This window comes from Propithecus coquereli, unplaced genomic scaffold, assembly GCF_000956105.1.
Source record: "Propithecus coquereli isolate 6110/MARCELLA unplaced genomic scaffold, Pcoq_1.0 Scaffold26, whole genome shotgun sequence".
Classification (NCBI taxonomy): domain Eukaryota; kingdom Metazoa; phylum Chordata; class Mammalia; order Primates; family Indriidae; genus Propithecus; species Propithecus coquereli.
The window spans coordinates 7,293,900-7,313,190 of record NW_012148174.1 but is presented as its reverse complement, the minus strand read 5'-3'; the positions used below and the strand labels follow the sequence as shown (position 1 = coordinate 7,313,190).

At 33.9% G+C, this 19,291-nt stretch overlaps 1 protein-coding gene across 1 annotated transcript in view; it reads right to left on the bottom strand.

The window, feature by feature from the left end:
- The window catches only part of CCSER1 (coiled-coil serine-rich protein 1), a 929,337-nt gene that overhangs the window by 530,400 nt on the left and 379,646 nt on the right, over positions 1 to 19,291 (bottom strand). The window contains exon 7 of the mRNA XM_012647181.1: positions 7,589 to 7,666. Coding sequence (XP_012502635.1) covers positions 7,589 to 7,666 — 78 coding nt within the window. The remainder of the gene's footprint in view (positions 1 to 7,588; positions 7,667 to 19,291) is intronic.

Sequence of the window (19,291 nt, the reverse complement as noted above, 5' to 3'; positions counted from 1 at the left end):
ATACCATGAAGAAAAATAAAGCAGGAAAAGCAGCTGCGTATGACAGCTATTTTAGGACAGTAGTTAGGAAAGTCTCCTTGATGAGCTGATATTGTTGCAGATTCGTAAAGGCAGTGATAGAATGAGCTATAGATCATAGCAATCTGGGGAAAGGAAAATGCAGACAAAAGAAAAAGTTAGTATGACCATCCTGAGGAGAAAGAGAACTTAGCATGTTTGAGGGAACAACATGAAGGTCAGCATTGCCAGATCTAGAAAAGACATGAGAGAAATTGGAGACATTAATAATATTGGAAAAGCTCCCACCGGCTAGAACATGTAAGGCCTTGGCAAGTTGTTTCACTGTAATCTTGAGTTTGACGTGAAGGCACTGAAGCATTTTAAACATGGGGATGGCACAGTTTATTTTTTAAAAAGATCACTCTGGCTCCAGTAAGGATAATGGATTACAGGGGAGACAAGAGTGGAAACAGAAACCGGTAAGAAACCATTGCAGGGGTCTGGGTGAGAGATGATGATGATGGTAGCATATGTGGAAGAAATGGACAGACTTGGAATATATTTATATATTTTCAAGGCGGAGCTCACTGAATTGCTGAGGGAATGGGTGTGGGAAGGAATGAGGAAAATCAAGGATGAATTTTTATTCTTCTTTTTTCTTTTCTCTCTTTATTTTTTTATTTCTGGCCTGAGCAACTAAAGAAAACCAGAATATGTTACCTCAAAATATGCCTCTTTGACATAAAATTATTTTTAGCTGAAGGCAATAAGAAGCAGCAAATGGAGGAAAAGCTCCCTCTACCCCCTTCCTTTTCTGCCTCAAGGCAGGATACAAAATCTCCTTTACTGCAGACAACTCTAGACTTGTATCAGCTCAGAGAGGCAACAGAGGAATCTGCAAACAAACCTGACTCCATTAGTTTCCTCCCATATATGCACCTTCTCATAGTCTCTTGCCTTTAGAAGCAACCTCTTTCCTTTGTCTTGTCATTTCTTTGTCCTGTCAACTACAATTGTATTAGTCTACATTGTTGACACTACATAATCCAGAGTTCTAGACCACTGCTTGGAGTTACTTTTTGTTGAAGTTTCTCCCACACCATGTGCTCAGCACATGTCAATGCACTGTTTTTCTCTTGTTAATCTGTCTTTTGTTACAGGGGTACATTCCAACTAAGAACTTATGAAGGTTGAGGAAAAAATTATGTTTCATTTTTATACAATGAAGGGGTTCGACGAAACTATTTATTGAGATTAGGAAGGAGATTTGGAGATTTGGAGACAAATAGATTTAACACAATGAGGTGAGTATAAATAGCAGGAGAATCAAAAGTTTTGAATGATTCTGTCAACTGGAGATTCCTAGTAGCCATCCATGTGGAGATGAGTAGACATTTGTATATGGCGGTCTAGAACTCAGAAAAATCTGGGACTGATGAAATAATTGAGAAGCATCAGTTTTAGATGGTATGAAATCACCCAGGAATTGAGTATACCTGGAGAAGAGAAGAGGCTGCAGGGGGGAGGACCGAGATGGAGAACAATATGTATTTACATATTGGCTCATCTCACTTGAGATCAACCTCCAAAACTCACCTCCCAGGAAGAAAACCGCCCCCACTGTTTGGAAAATGACTCATTAGAAATTAGAGCATCGAAATGTTAAAAGATAAAATTGTAACTATTAGCTACCTATGCTGATTCAAAGGTAGGCTATTAACATGACTTAGGCTCATGTTTACCTAAGCCTCAGGAAGCAATCTAGGTGAAGTCAGGGAGGAAACACTCCTATCTTCTGTGAATTCAGAAGACAATATTTCTTAAATTCCAAGGCAAAATGAGTAATAAATTATTCCACAGAAAGAGAAGAATTCACTTTTTAATTTAAGAAGAACTACATGTATATCATTAGAAAAGTAGCATAGTATATTAGCCAAAAGAGTGAGTTTTGAATCAGTCTGGCTTTGACATTTATTAAAAGCATACTGGACATGTTAAAGTCTTTGAGTCTCCATATCTTCTTATAGAAAATGGGATGAAAAATGCCTAGCTTAACTCATGGGGTTGTTGTAAAGTTTTCTGGAGAAAAACATGTAAAACACAATAAAATGTGTCTAGCCCATTGGAAGTGCTCAGTAAATTAAAGCTTGTTTGGTAAATACCTTTCAAATAAACCAGATGTTCAAGGAGGCTTTGTGGGTTAGCAGGGTCAACACTCCAAACAGATAACTTCCGAGTAAAAACTTGGAACACAGTCCACTTTAAAAGCGCACCTACACATACTAGAATATTGAACAGATTTATAACTTTTAATGTTTTAAAACAGATTTTATGTCCTATATTTTTTATTTTAAAAAAACCTGTTAGATTATGAATAAGTTGAAGTCTAAAATATAAACACAGATGTAAAATAATGCTTTGTTATTCAGAAAGAGGAACACATAGCTTTAAAAGTATCGCAAGAATGGAAAAACAAGCACCACATGTACTCACCATCAAATTGGTATTAATAGATCAATACTTATGTGCACATATAGTAGTAACATTTATCGGCTTTCGGGCAGGTGGGAGGGGGAGGAGGGGATGGGAATATTCACACCTAGTGAGTGCAGTGCGCACCGTCTGGGGGATGGACACACTTGAAGCTCTGACTCCGGCGGGGCAAAGACATTATATATAACCTAAACATTTGTACACATATAATATGATGAAATTAAAAATTAAAATAAAAAATAAAATGAATTCTATAAGAATAAATTTTAAAAGCCTCTACTAGGAAAACAGATTACTCAAAATGAATATATTACACAAAGACACCAACACAAAGCAAACAATTGAAAATACAATCTCATAAATCAATAATTCAATAAGACAGATTCAAATACTTTAACAACTATTTAATATCCTGTTAACTACCATTAGTCTTTGTAAATATTTTTCATTGCTTCCTTAAATCACTATTTGTATTGATGTTTCAGTATACTTTTTTCCCTCAAGGAGCTTTTGAGAAGAATGTAAACACCATATGTTACATAGTGCTAGGACAAAATTATAATTACTTACTTGAGTCAACAGGTAATTTAAATCTAAATGAATGTAAAGCTATTTTAGAAGCAGCTGTAACCAGTTAAACTGTTTTTACCACCTAAAAATGTATTAATTAAATTATGTACCTAATAACCTAATTATTCAATGTGAATACCCTGAAAAGCTGAATTTTGTGTATATTAATAAATCTCATTCTATATTTTTTTACTAAAGCTTTAAAATTAACTTAAAAGATTGTAAACTAATGATATTAAACTATGTGGCTCATGGATATCTCTCTTACTTCTTTATGTGTGTACTTCATATTCTTCTTTTAAAGATAATTTTAGAACGTGAATCTCTTGACAAATCTGAGTTTATGCACCAATTTTTTCAGAACTTCACTGAACCTCTCAGCAAATCTTTGCATGAACTAAATTGAGTTAAAAAAAGTTATTTCCAGAGTATTTCCCATAATACAATAATGATTACTAATAAAGTTCTGATACTTCCCTAATAGCCAGGGCTTTATTCAGACATATTTCAAAAAAGAGAATGCCAAATTCTTCAACAAGATCTATTCTTACACAATGATTAGTGTCTATGTGACAAGGAAAGAAAAAGAGTTAAAACAAAATTCATAATACTAATTCCATTTGGTCCTGTCAAGCTAAGTAGATACAGGCACTTATCATTTACCAATATTCATATTAAATTGAATATTTACTATTTATTATGTTTTATAACCATGTGTACGGTATTCAGCTTGCTTTTAACATAGAATTATTCTTCAAAGTTCTTTTAAAAATGAATATAAAATTTATATATCTCTATCTATATAAACAGAAAGTAGAGTGAAAGAAAGGAACATTTTAAGATAAGAAGTTCCCTGTAATGTCTATGAGCACTTTGAGAATAGATAGCAGCTGAAGAGGGAAGCGCAGTCCCAGAAATCTGAAACTAGAGCCAGCAGGGCACCTCCTCACCCCACACAACCCTGCTTTTACTCTGGGACCACGGGAAAGCTACGCACCTGTGAGAGTCACAATAAAGATGGGGCTGACAGCCAGAGGACTGTCTGAAAGGACTCCTCCCATCCCTAGCAGAAGACTAGTTTATTCTCTTCAGAAAGAAAATTAGGTAAACTCTGGACTAAAGAAATAGGCAAACCTGAGAAAGGAAGTATACTACTGCAAACGAGTAGATTAAAGTAAATTCTCTATACTAAAAACTGAAAATTTCATAACCCATCCCTTCTACATTTTATTGCTTTCAATGTGACACTGTAGTTTATCCCCTCCAGGCAGTAATTTTGCCTGGTAGTTTGTCCCTATATATCCGTGTATGGTTTGCTGACCTTCCAAGAAATTCTGTAAGCCAGGGGCACTCAACCTACGGTGAGTCGTATAATTATTTCATTATATATTACAATGTAATAATAATAGAAATAAAGTACGCAATAAAAGTAATGTGCTTGAATCATCCTGAAACCATTCCTCCACCCCTCCCCTATCCATGGAAAAACTGTCTTCCATGAAAACGGTCCCTGGTGCCAAAAAGGTTGGGGACTGCTGCAGTAAGCTATCAAATATTCCGTAGCTCAGACTATCTTTCAGTGCAGATCTGGTTTTGTTTAATTTGAAAAATTCCAATACAAATAAAGTTGGAAAACACTGTCTTATCGGGAAAAAGAAACATCTGGTCACAAAAAAGATTTAATTGTCTCTCTAAAGGGCTACCTCTCTCAAAGCCTTGGGATACTCCTTAGGATGCCATCCAATTTTTTTTCCATATTTAATTTAATAGATCTTACTGTGATACACTCCTAACAATAGCCAATTTCTCATCTAACATTCAACTCAAGAATACAGGTATAGATGTTAGTGGGAAAGTAATTATTAATTTTTTTTTTTTTTTTGAGATAGTATCTTGCTCTGTCTCCAGAGGTAGAGTGCAGTGGCATCATCACAGCTCACTGCAACCTCCAACTCCTGGCCCCTAGCAGTCCTCTTGCCTCAGCCTTCCGAGTAGCTAAGATTACATGCACATGTCAGCATGCATGGCTAATTTTTTTTTTTTTTTTTTTTTTTGTAGAGAAGGGGTATTGCTCTTGCTCAGGCTGGTTCCTGGACTCAGGCAATTGATTCTCCTGCCTCGGCCTCCCAAAGTGCTAGGATTTCAGGCATAAGCCACCACACCCGGCCTACTAGTTTTTTTTTTTTTTTTTTAAACACACCATTTGTCTTTATTTCAAACAGTATGGCTAAAGTCAACTTAATATGAATGTCATTCCATAGATAATGTTTAAAGGAGATATTCACCTTGATAAATACATGATCTCAAACAAGGTATCTTCCTCCAGCTGTTCCAAGAGTTCCCCAAATCAACCATTTTCTTGGTTGATTTTGGTTTTAGTAACCTAATTACTTCCCAGGAGAAAAGGAAAAATCAACTTCCTCAACCAGCCACTCAAGCTTATCTCCAATGGCCTCGTTCTTCTAATATTAGAGTGGATGGTGATGGGGTTGGGTGCTGGAATCAGTACGTTTCAGAAAAGGAAGGCAAGGTAAAGAGACTAATGGTTTTCCTACACGAAAGAGCAGGCCACATTCACCGGGAATGAGAAGAAAGGATAACCATTTTTTCTAGTTCCTTTGTTAATCAAACATCATAATTTTAGTCAAAGTTTAAGATACATATAAATTAAAATATCAGGTTTTTTCAGGATATGGTTATAAGAAAACTTAACTGTCTTCTATGTGTTAAATACTTTGCAACACATTTTTGAGGTCATAATGCACTATACTGTTAAGATACTGCTCAAAATACTTGCTATGTATTTTGTGTTTATATAAAGATAAATAAGGATTCTATCACTCATTTACATGATGACAATTTATAAACTAAAAAGAAAAGCAAATACTGGAGTTTTATTTCAAAATTTCAAACTTTAGATACTTTTAAACACTAGTGAGAGGATGTTATTTTGGAAAAATGTAAATAATACTCCTTTCTCAAAGTAAAGTAAGAGATACTTAATATACTATAACTATATTGGCCATTGAAAGTCAATATTACATATTATAAGCACTTGAAAGTTTTAATTGGCTATAAACCAACTTAAATTGACTGAAAAACAATAGAGATCAGAACCCATCAGAGAAACTTAAATAATTATATTACCTTTATGTCAGCATATTCTGAATATATATGACCTTTCTTAACCTCTTTTAAAAAATACATTAATGTTCAAAGACTGTAGTCATTATCAATATATTAAAAAGAGAAAATAGTTTCTGATGAAGCTTCGAGAATTCAATTAAAGTCCTGTTAAAGATATGCTTCTGTAAATTTTGTCCCATATACCATAAAGTGGAAATATCTAGTAACACTAAATTTGGCAGTATTAGTATTATTTTCTCATTTTGTTGTGTAATAAAAAAGGAAATATTTCTCAATAAATAATGTAATCAAAATATTGTTCAGTATTTAACAATTCTCTGGTATAGATATGAGCTTTTAATAATTATTTGACTATCATTAGGCAAAACAAGTCCATAATTACAAAAGTATATATTCTTAATGGAATTCATTGCCTTTCAGTAATTTTTATTTCAACAACATAGCAAATAGGTATATGGTAATCCATGCCAGCCACTGGAGTAGGTGTAAGCAATATAAAGTCGAATAATACATAGTCCTTACATGAAAAAGAAAAAAATCCCAAAACAATTATGATTTTATAATAAAATACAACAATCATGAAAGTCATAACAGACCCCCAAATGTTCGTCTGTCTTTAAACCAAACTACATTGAGGGCAGTTCACTTAAATAAGTGCATCATCCCAATTTTCCGAAGTTTTTTCCTCATGATCTTAAGAATTGCTTTTATATATGATAATCCTAATGATATCTAAAAATCCCTGGAACAAATGTAAAATAGCTGATCTACAAGTTTTAGTTTAAAGAGGAACATTTAATCTTAACTGGCAAAATAAAACTTCTTCATATTTGTAATCCATATAGCCTCCCAAACTGAAAAATGCTAGTAGTCATGCCACTTAAATACTTATTTACATACTTACTTAAATATTTATTAAATACAATGTGTTTGGGGGAATTATTCCATATTTCAATTCTTAATTTTCACTATTATTTTGTAGGGATTACATCCTTAATTATTGGTGACCTAGCATGAAATTATTGGTGACTTAGCTAATGAAAATTTAACCACTAAATAAATGATTCCTTCTAAACTTATGACTTAAATTAACATAAACAAAATATTTGGAATCTCTAATTCAAGTGAATCAAACTATTACAATAAAATACCCATCTCTTACACATAAGGCAAACAATTGTTCCATGAAGCAGTAATTTTTGTTCCAGACCTTTACCTTTAGTTAGCGAGAGAGTGACAATGGAAACAAAAGAAAATAATTTTAACATTTGAAGTCAGGTCCTTAAAGTTTAAAGCAGTTCACCTCACCATCTGTGCATAAAGTATCTAATCTGAACTATTTATTATAAATAATTATTTTTTGTTTGCTTATTTTTACCTTGAAAGGCACTGGCTCTTCAGTAAGAGGACTAACAGGAAGTGAAGTTGTGCTGCTTGCTGGACTCATATCTGCACTCTGCAAAAAAAAAAAAAAAAAAATGAATTAAAAAGGGATATTTTTGCAGCCATTTTTATTTATCCTAATTCAGAATATTTTCCTTTTCATTAGAATAAAAAAATAAAACATAGAGATAGAAAAATTCAAATCATGATTATGTAATGAATCATTTTCTTATATAGAAATAAATAGTTATCTGGGAAATTAGTCAAATTATTACTCTCCGTGTACACTTTAAGTGCATTTTATTAAATATAATGGCCATCTTTTGTGTTAGGGTAGTATTTAGCATTAGTTTTGTTGAATTTATATTTTTACTTTTTCTTTGAAAATTAAACTATATCTATAATGATTCATTATGTTGATACTTCAATGTCTTTAAGATTGATTTTCAAACAAGTATTATACATTTTCTTTCTTCTATGGAGACTTAAATTATTGCATCCAGTTGTTTAAATTATGTAAACATATCTGCCATTAATATACAATTAAAGATATATTAAATTTTTAAAGTTCCTAAATTCATAGCCCTTGATATTTTATAACTTTTCTTACATTCTGTTCAACAAAAAATTTAAGGACAAAAGCTTTACACAAATAGAAGAGAATTATTTTAATGTTGCTAATGCTGTTCTTGTAGTCCTTTAAAAATATACTCAATTAAAACTTTTTACATAAGAGATTAGCCTAAAAAGGTTATGGGTTAGAAGTTCATTATTAATTTACTTTTCTAAAGCAAGAAAAGATGTTGATAATAGGTAGGAACAGAAGATTTTTATGATATTCTTAACCCATTCTCTCAAAGGAATTCTGCCATAAAAGCAGATAAGCACATAGAACAATGAAAAGGATGCACGCCTCCAGTTTTCAGCTTGTTTTCCAAATATGCCTGCACACGAATACAGAAAATTTTGCAGTAAAGACTAAAGCAAAAGAACTAATTTATCTTGACTGAGCTAAGGGAATAAGTACACAAGATTGGCTTACTTGACTCAAGTTCCAACAGAAGAACATATTCAAAGAATAGATGCTACAACTGCCACACGTTCTTAAAGTCTCTTTCTACTCAAAGATCATTGTCAATTCATTTTATTCAGTGTACAATAAGCTGGATACATTTTAAATATCCATTGAGATGGAACTACTACTGTCTAGTCCAAAAACCAAGGATGAGAAGTATCAACACGGAAACCAAAGATATTCAGTATAATTTTCATATAACGTGTACCACAACTATTTTTGACACTGATATAAGGCTGTACATTGAGTTAAAATGCCTAAAGGAGGAAATGAAGTAAAAACTGAACAATAGTCTCCTAAAGGAAGCAGGAAAATATATACACCAAATAATCGAGGCTAATTAGTTACTGAATTTACTTTCTAAATTTATCCAGAGTTCCAGGCCATTTGTTTTATCAAAACCAGAAAATATGAATTGCTGACTCACTATCTGATTATATATATATATATATATATATATATATAAAACAGAGAAACTGGCTTGTCTTACCAACCAAATTACTGCAGGATTCTAACATAAGAAATGAGTGAAACTTTAATGCAGAGAGTAAAACAACACAGAAAAAAAGACTCAAGTTTCTCTCAATGTTAGATTTCTCATGAGAATTCAAGAAAATAAGAGAAAATGGTTTATGGTTGAATTATCTTATATTTGCCTGTAGTACTGATAGTCTGCATAACTTATTATTATAAAATGTCATGCCTTTAAAATTACATATTCAGAAGACAGAGGTGACATTCGGTTGTGGAAATTTAAAAGCGTGGATCATATTCTTGCCAATAAAGGTTTTTAACTTCCATAAGAATCCAAACTCAACATCAAGATTCATGGTAAACTTCTTTAAAGGTGAGGTATCCTACGACTTCCCAAAAATAAATATGTAATTCAAAGGACTGTAGAAAGCAGACTCAAACTTTTTTTTTTTTGAGACAGACTCTCACTCTGTTGCCCGGGCTAGAGTGCCGTGGCATCAGCCTAACTCACAGCAACCTCAAACTCCTGGGCTCAAGCGATCCTCCTGCCTCAGCCTCCCGAGTAGCTGGGACTACAGGCATGTGCCACCATGCCCGGCTAATTTTTTCTATATATTTTTAGTTGTCCAGATAATTTCTTTCTATTTTTTTAGTAGAGACGGGGTCTCGCTCTTGCTCAGGCTGGTCTCGAACTCCTGAGCTCAAACAATCCGCCCACCTCGGCCTCCTATAGTGCTAGGATTAGCCACTGTGCCCTGCCAGACTCAAACTTTGAGTCACATAACACTGATTCTTTCAATGTCATTCTTAGAGAAAACTGTGTCCTACCTTTAACTTTCAAATCTGTCTTACAGTGTGACACTTTAATTGTACTGCTCTTCGGAAATCTTGAGACAAACGTTTTTAAAAAATAAATCAATCTTATATGATATCTGATAAATGGCACTTAATTATCAAGTTGAGAAATACACAGCAAAAAATTAAATAAAAGTATCTTCATTTTTATTTTATTGTTTTCCCATTTGATTTTCAGTCATTTGCAATTTAGGTGTCATCCCATTTTGTTTATTCTTTGAGACAAAATATTATTATAAACCCTTTGGAAATATGTCTTATCTGTATTTCCCATTTTAATCCATTTACCCTTTCATTCAATAATAGCAATACTGACACAATTGTATATCTAAATACAAATTATAAAAAACTTCATAAGTTACGTTTGATGTTTTTAAAAGTTAACTCTATATGTTACTCCATATTTTTCTTCATAAAATGTTTTGTTATAATTATGGCTTCATCTGATTTTGATACATTTCGGAGACTTTGGAAATGGTTCACAATAATGTGAAAGTGAGTCCCATGGAAAATAGAAGAGCAATTCTATAGAAGAAGCAAATATTCCAACAAAACAAATCTCTTCAATTCTCATGAAACACTTGAGTATTTTGGTCCATTGGAAATTATACTAGATATTCTTGACATGTTATAAGAAGCCTATCCTAATTCTCACAGGTGTCTTTAACCTGGTGTTCTGGTTCTAAGTCCAACAGGTGACCTGCCTCTTTCCAACACTAAGGTGAATATGTAATATGAAAGTAACATTTTTCCTGTACTTCACTTCAAATATTATTTCACCCATGTTGGCACAATTCACTCTATTTCTATTTCTATCTCATACAAAGTTCTTGTTTATTTTTCTCCAAATTGAGCTTAATATTAAATGTGATCTTTGAATTCAATAATTCAATGTACACAAGTATTAATTTTTGAGTGTATCAGAGATATTTTGTTGAATATCACCCTCTTTTCATAAATATTGTTCTCCAGAATTCTACTTACAGAAACCATTCACTTTGAAGACTATTTACTTCTTTGTTGTTGCTGTTTTTAGAATATAATTCTCCTAAATCTGCAAATGATCTCATCCCTCACCTCCAACTCACCTTTTTCTTTAAATCTACTTTATTGAGACATAACGTATCTACAATATAATGCAACCTTTGAGTGTATAATTAGATGAGTTTTGATGAGTGTATCCACATGTGTAAACACTATCAAAAATGTTATAGAACATCCTCTCACATGAAAATGTTCCCTAATATGCCTTTGTATTCAGCTGTCCTCCATCCCTGGTCCCAGGAAACAATGATATACTTTCTATCACTACAGGTGTTTTGTTTTTTTTTTTCATCTTCTCTAGAATTTCATATAAACAGAAATGTGCAGCATGAACTCTTTGGAATCTGGCTTCTTCCACTCAGAAAAAAATGATTTTGAAATTCATTATGTCATGATATTACCTATTTTAGTAGTCCATCCTTTCAAAATATTGTGTAGTATTTCATGGTGGACCAAAATTCGCTTATCCAATTACCTGTTGATGAAATTTAGTTGCTCCCTATGTTGGGCTATCATGAAAAAATCCATGCTGAGCATTTCATGTATGTACCTTTTTGTGGACATGTATTTTCATTTCTCTTGAGTAAACACCTAACACTGAAATTGTTGTGTTTTGTGGTAAATTTATATCTAGTATTACATTAATTTTATAAGAAGTTGATAACTGTTTTCCAAAAGAGTTGTAATATTTTGCACTTCCCCTTGCACTATATTTCACAAACATTGGTATTATCAGCCTTTAAAAAAAAAGTAGCTCAAAAGCTATTCATCTAACAAAAACATTTGTACCCCCTTAATATTTTGAAATAAAAAAGTTAGCCATTCTATGGCTGTGTCACTACATGTGCACTGTAGTATAGCTCATTGTGGTTTTAATTTTCATTTCCATGGGTAACTTATGACGTTGAGCACCATTTCATGTGCCCATTTACCATAAGTATATCACATTTTATAACGATTCTGTTCAAATATTTGCCTATTTTTATCACTGGATTGTTTGGATACAAAAACCTTTGTCATATGTATTTATTGCAAACATTTTCACCTAGTTTGTGACTTATGACTTTATTTTTTTAACAGTATATTCAAAAGAGCTAAATTTTTCCAACCTATTTGTCTTTTTTAGTTTATATTTTATGCTTTGTGCTTTTGGTATTTCCTTTAAGAAATCTTGGCCTACCTCAAGTTCACAAAGATTTTCTTTTATGTTTTTTTCAACTAACATTTCACTTCAATATATTATAGCCACAAAACAGCAGAGTTAGAGATTTATTCTTTGAAAATGCTCTTCTAATTTCTTGGTGTATAATGAACCTTAACCTTAATCTTTATATTGTACACATTCTAACACAAGATTTTGATAGATTAAATTGTATTTCTGCAAGTATCCTCAGATATTTTAACCAATCTCTCTAATTATATGGGAGTGTATGTACTATTGTCTTAACCACACTTTAACTGTAATAAACAAAAATATGGATATATATAATCTGCAGTATGTCAAGGGAGGGGAGGAAGACTTTGCTAAAGTATTAAAAAGTTTAAAGCAAGATGGCAGACTCTGATAAGAGTGAGTGATTATGGAACTTCCTGGCCAGATAGTTAGCACAAGGAGAGAAATGAAGCTTAAGATGGGAAGGAAAACAGGAATGCTAAGAGAAGTAACATGTCTATCATCTCAGAGACTGTTTCTCTTAATGTTGACTCATCTTTACCCTGAGGAAGAAGAGGGTACAAGCAGAAAGAGAAAGAGCTATTTGAAGTAAAATTCCAAGAGACAGATGGGCAATATTATCCTCTTTTTCAAATTTTCAAGGGAATAAAATATGATCTAATCATATAGGGTTGTCCTGCAAACACCATGCTACTTTAGCATACTTCGAGCTGCCACATAATGTTGGTAAAGAGCAGATGTCAACAGGCTAAACGAAAATGACATTATACTAGAGGAAAACAATAACAGGAGGTGGATTAGACCTTTTCTTCGCTCCTATGACATGGCTCCTTAAAATGAATATGAATAATCAGGGACAATGTATCAAGAGGCTGGAAATAGCAGATAAATAATCTCATTAAAATACTCAGAGTCATGTATGCACATACCAACTTTGACTATCGGCCTAGTACCTACTCTATCAATGTTGAAGTTAGAATTAATAGAAGTCATTGTTGATGAGAAAAAAATAAGTATGCAAAGTTAAGCTTATTAACAAAACAAACCCAGAGTGAACAGCAGGACTTGCAAATCATAACAGTTAGTCTTCCCTCAAATAAATAATGAACATGAAAGCAAATATTTTGTTATAATAATAGTAATTTTTTTAACCAGGTTAAATTTCAGACGATAATTTGGGGAAATGGTATATCACCTATTATTATAAACAATGCTTTAAATGTTTGGTTAGAAAATGTAATCAATCTCAAGAAACCTGCTTAACTGACAATGGGCAAAGTACACAGTAGAAGACTTTGACATTCAATACACTGCCACTAAAATAGCAGGACACTTCAAGGGTAGGAGATAATCTTAATACTCAATCAGAAAAGAGCACTGACATTTTGAATGTCACATCTTCTCTTAACCTCCTACTATTATACTTAGTATTGATAAATATAAATTTTTGCTCATTTTAATAGCATGAGAAACATAGCATTCTGTTCTTCCTTTTGAGGAACTCTCAACTGATTTATAAATGATCTGTCACTTGACACCATCAATGTCCCGTGTACATAATTTCCAAGTCGGCCATTTGCATAATACCATAATATAAAATTTGAAACTAAAATTAAGTTTTGAAACATTCTTATTCAATTCATAAATTAGAGAGTTACTTCTTAATCCATGAATGAGAGAATATTTTTACAAAAATTAGAAATATTTTATTAATATTATATAAACCATACTATGTTTTTTCCTCTGGTTCTAGAGAAAATGTGTTCATTTATTAAATAAAATATTCTTTATTAATATCCAGTTCCTAGATCTTGGTTTTTTTCTAACAAAGGTACCAGAGGCCCTTAGAGAAATGCTTACTCCAAGTCAGGAGATGGGGCAAGAAATGTACACGATGTGTGAGCTGATCCTGGGGCATCTCATGCCAGAAAGGAAGGTAGTGCTCACAAAAGAAAAGGATGGTGGTGCACCAAAGATACAAAGACGTTAACATGAAAGAGCTTGCACATGCCAAAGCTGGAACAATTTGAGCAACAAACTAAATAATGTAGTATTAGAGTATAATCAAAGTATTTTTTAAAAATGATCAAACAAATAAATATTAGGTAGAAGAGACAAATCCTTTTACAGAAGAACTTCGAATAATTTGTGTAGGTACTCCCTCTCTTCAAGAGATAAAACTTAATGCCTCATCTCTACTCCCAGGCTACATTTAGTGATTTGCCTCCAAAACGTAAAGTATGAAAAGGGGAAAAACGTAACTTGACAGCAGTGGAGAAACACGGCAAACACGACCTTGGCCAAGTAATCAAGGTTAATATTATCTAGATATAAAGTGAGGACAGGGGTACTTCATGTCTATGATCTTCCTCCCCAAAATCAATGACCGCAGTCTGATCATGAGAAACACATCAGACAAACTCAAATTGAGGGACGTTCTGCAAAAAATCTGACCATTGCTCCCTAATTCTCTCAAAGCTATGAAGCAAAAGGAAAGTCTGAGAAACTTTCACAGACCACGTTGCTAAGAAGACATGATGAGCAATTATAATGCGATCCTGGATGTGATCCTGGAATAACAAAAAGGGCATGAGAAAAAACCTGGTGAAATTTGAATACATTTCTCAGGTTAGTTAATAGCAATGTACCAATGCTGGTTTCTTAAATTGTGACGAACGTACTCTGCTGAGGTTGGATGATAACGCTGGGAGAAACTAAGTACAGGCTATGGGAGTTGTTTGTACTATCTCTACAACTTTCCTGTAAATCTGAAACTATTCTAAAATAAAAAGTTTATTTAAAAAATATCCTTCATGAGCAATATAACCAAGATATTCATGATTATAATACATATAGTCATTTTACTCATAGCTTCTAACCTTTTATCAGGGCTTTTAAAACTTTCATACAGATAAATTTTGACAGACCGTTTTATTAGGATACATAACCTCTGCACCAAGGAATCTTTAATCTTTTATGAAGATCTCACTGAAAAGCTGACGTTAAATTGTTTTGCATGCTTTCATGTTCCATATGGGAATGGTGAAGGAAAGCTTCAGCCATATAAAATGATCTATTTGTTTGGGTACTACTAAGGTGCTTGGCAGAATGAGTTTGCATTATTAATATTTACTGAATGCCATAATTCCATAGTCCAGATCCATTAATTGTGCCTCCCCTGAAAGCATAATTAATGGATCTGTTCTATGGGATTAACGTTTATCTACAAGGATTTCTTGTAGTGAAACATGATCAATTGGGCTCAAATCTTTTGAGTACATAAAAAGATTTAAGTGTAAGTGAAATATTTAAAATTTTTAAGCCACTATGGTAAATTTAATAATGATTCTCTAGGTATAATAAAATTAAATGCTCGCCTAAATGTGTTAACTTTAATTTGAGGATGTATTCTCATAGTTCTAAAATTATGTAGAAAATCCATTATAATGTATTGCTGCTTTGATAATCAGTGATATTATTATTGAGAAAGTACATAAGATAATTTTGATTTCTGTAATACCAATGGGCTATTTTTCGTTAAAATGTTTTCCTTTTTTTAGACATGCCAATTTTCTGTGAAAATTCAGCCATTTATTTATCCAGCCATTCAACAAGTACTGAGTACACAGTAGACTTCTCTACCCTTAGATTTTAAGTTTTGCCACGATTCATCCCACTGATAAAGCATGGTTAGGCTTGCTGTTGGCCCAGCGACTTTCATGTGTCACTTAAAGATAAGAATATGTTCTGAGAAATGTGTCGGTACATGTTTTCATCATTGGTAAACATCACAGAGTGTGCGTACACAAATCTAGATGGTATAGCCTACTACTTACCCAGATTATACGGTATAGTCTATTGCTCTTAGGCTACAAATCTGTACAGCATGCTACGTTATTGAATACTGTAGGCCTGTGGTCCCCAAACCCCGGGTGGGGACCAGTAGTAGTCCTTGGCCTGTTGGAACCGGGCTGCACAGCAGGAAGTGAGTGGCAGGTGAGCTAGGGAAGCTCCGCCTCCTGTTGGATTAGTGGCAGCATTAGATTCCCATAGGAGCGCAAACCCTACTGTAAACTACGCATGCAGGGATCCAGGTTGCGCACTCCTTGTGAAAATCTAATGCCTGATGATCTGAGGTGCGGCTGAGGCGGTGATGCTAGTGCTGGTGAGTGGCTGCAAATACAGAGTATCATTAGCAGAGAGCTTTGACTGCCAATAAATGTAATGCACTTGAATCATCCTAAAACCATCCTCCCCACCCCCACTCCCCGGTCTGTGGAAAAATTGTCTTCCATGAAACCGGTCCCTGGTGCCAACATGTTAGGGACTGCTGCATAGGCAATTGTAACACAGTGGTAAGTATCTGTGTATCTAAACACAGAAAAGGTGCAGTAAAAATACGGTATTATTCAGACCACTATTGTTGACTGAAACGTCAGAGATTAAATTATATCAATTCACATAGGGCTGAGAAGGTTTTGTGGGGATGATTCAAAATAGTTAAATGAATAATTGGCTGAGCTTTGTCAGATATTGGCCATATTAACTAATAACGGAAGTTGAACTTGGCATAATAACTCAGGGTGGTAACCTATTTGAACTCTTCCCTTTTAATGAAGAGAAACCACCTTACAGAGCAGAACACTCCATGGTACTGACCACTGAATTTCAAACATCCTTCTGTGAGGAAAAAGGGAGCCATGGGAGAGCTGATTCCACTCTCTTTATTCCTTAGGTGGCGTATAGCCCATGCCTCCTTTGCTGTTTTAGCAGTAAATCAAAATGAGAGCAATGGGAAACTGAGTTCAATCTCCAAATCAGGACAAACTCTTTGTACTTTGTGTGGAGTTACATCTTTTACTGGTCCTGTTTTCTCCACATGAAAATGCAACCTTTTTTCTTTATACCACCTTCTTAATGTTTGTATCTGCTGTTTTTGCTTTGCTAGCATCCAATTCATTTTACTGGGTTAATAACATTTTTGTTTTCTTTGGGGAGTGATTTCTCCTCAACTGTCAATCCACTTGTTTTCAGCAGTGCTGGTCCAATACCCTTGAAGTAGGTGTGAGCATATAATCAAGGCCTAGTCAACCTTTCTTACCAAAGGGAAAAAAAAGAAACAGACACAAGAGCCTAATTATTTAAATGAAGCCCAATCTGGGCGTTGTGTTGGGATGCTGAGAAAGGGATGCTCTCATTCAGCTAACCCTGCTGAGGCCATAGGAATGTGTTTCTGTGTGAATCGCCAGAGGCTGCTGCCGAGTACACGCAACATCCCTAGGTGTAAATCCAGGAAACAGAGAGAAAGAAACCAAGTTCTAAGGGCAAATATGACATTATTGATAATCCAGCTCTCCATGGACAAATAATTTTCACTAAACAGTGTGCCTAAGATTTAAGCATTCTTTCTCACATAGTCATATGTCATTATACAGCACATGACTGTATAGGAGTAAGCACTATGGTTAAGAAGCTGCAAATCATAAAATAAAAAATTTAGAATTGGCTGACAAAAGTAGAGAATCATGCCACTACTTTATTCTAGGCTTGGAAGTTAGCAGTATTTATATAATAGCAAGATAATAATTTTTTAAATTAATTTCTTGAAGACTCAGATTAGGTATTTTTGAATTAGGAGCATCATGATATTTGGTCACAAAAATGCCTGGATATAAAAGTATATTTACTACTTCTTTAATTTAGTATTTTTTTTATTTACTTTTGACTAGATAACCCATTCACATAGTCTAAAACACCACCTATTTCTCTGTTCTACCACTAGTGCCCAACCATCCATTACATTGCACCTAAATTTTGCACTTAACTATATTCTCAGAATTTTTCTCATATCAAATACACTTCTTAAATTTACATTATGATGAATGCATAAAATTCCATCATATAAGTATAATCTCATTCATCCTGCCAGGCCCCTAATTTTAGACATTTTTGTATTTCTATATGTTTTGGTGTAATTAATGCCATGATTACATTCTTAAAACAGGTATGTGATTATTTCTTTAAACACATAGAGTTATAAAGTCTCAGTTAAACATTATGCATATAATTGAATAAATTCACATATATTATCAATTTCCCTTAAAGTCTAAAATATTAATTTTTACTACCACCTGAGAAGTTTGAGAGTTTATTGTGCCTTCAATAGGCAAAGTGAAATATCAGGTTAAATATCAGCTTATTTAATAGGCTATGATTTGCCAATTGGTTAACTATTGGGGAGAAATAATAGATGCTTAAATTGCATTAAAATAAAGTCTAAATGGATTAAAGTGCTAAATATAAAATCAACCCACAATAAGCACTCGAAGAGCACGTAAGTAAACATTATCTATCAGTTATTATAGAATGGGGGGGCTTTCCTAAACGTAAACATAAATAAATCATAAAGTCAAAGATCGACACGTGACAAAGTTAAATTTTTTTACATATTAAGGAAAACATCATAAAATTATAAAACAAAGGAAATGTTTGGAAGATTCCGCGGTTTGACGGGGACCCTTATCCCTCCTTCCTGGTGCCTCCTTCCATGCAGAAGCAGCTCTACTCGTGTGACACTTGCAGCTTCTCTCCCTAGCAAAGAAAGGATCACTTTTTCTGCTGATAAATTTGGGATGGATGAACTCGGTGTGCTTGGTTCAGCCTCATTCCTCTTTCTTTTGCTGGCAGAATCACATGCAGAGAACATGTGTTCTGCTCAGCATCTGTGCAGCTGGCTTTTTACTACTAAGGTCTGAGTAAGCCTCAGATCTTAAGAGGGCTTAACCTGGAAGGTTGTCTGCAGCTTAGCAAGGCTTTTCCCTCCGGCAAGGAGCTATTTTTACTTGCTCTTGTGAGACTGAAGTGATGGCCTGTGGGATGAACTGGCCTCAGCAAAGCCTCTGGGTCCTAACAACCCCAGAAAAGACAAACACCAGGGGTATCCTCAGCTAAAACACAGAGACCAGGGCCTCTGGAGGTACAAAGTGTAGCTCGTTGACCTTCAACTATACACATCTATTTTTTCATGAGCAGGTTTGGCTGATATAGTACTGAACTAGAAGGAAAGCGTGTCTTTC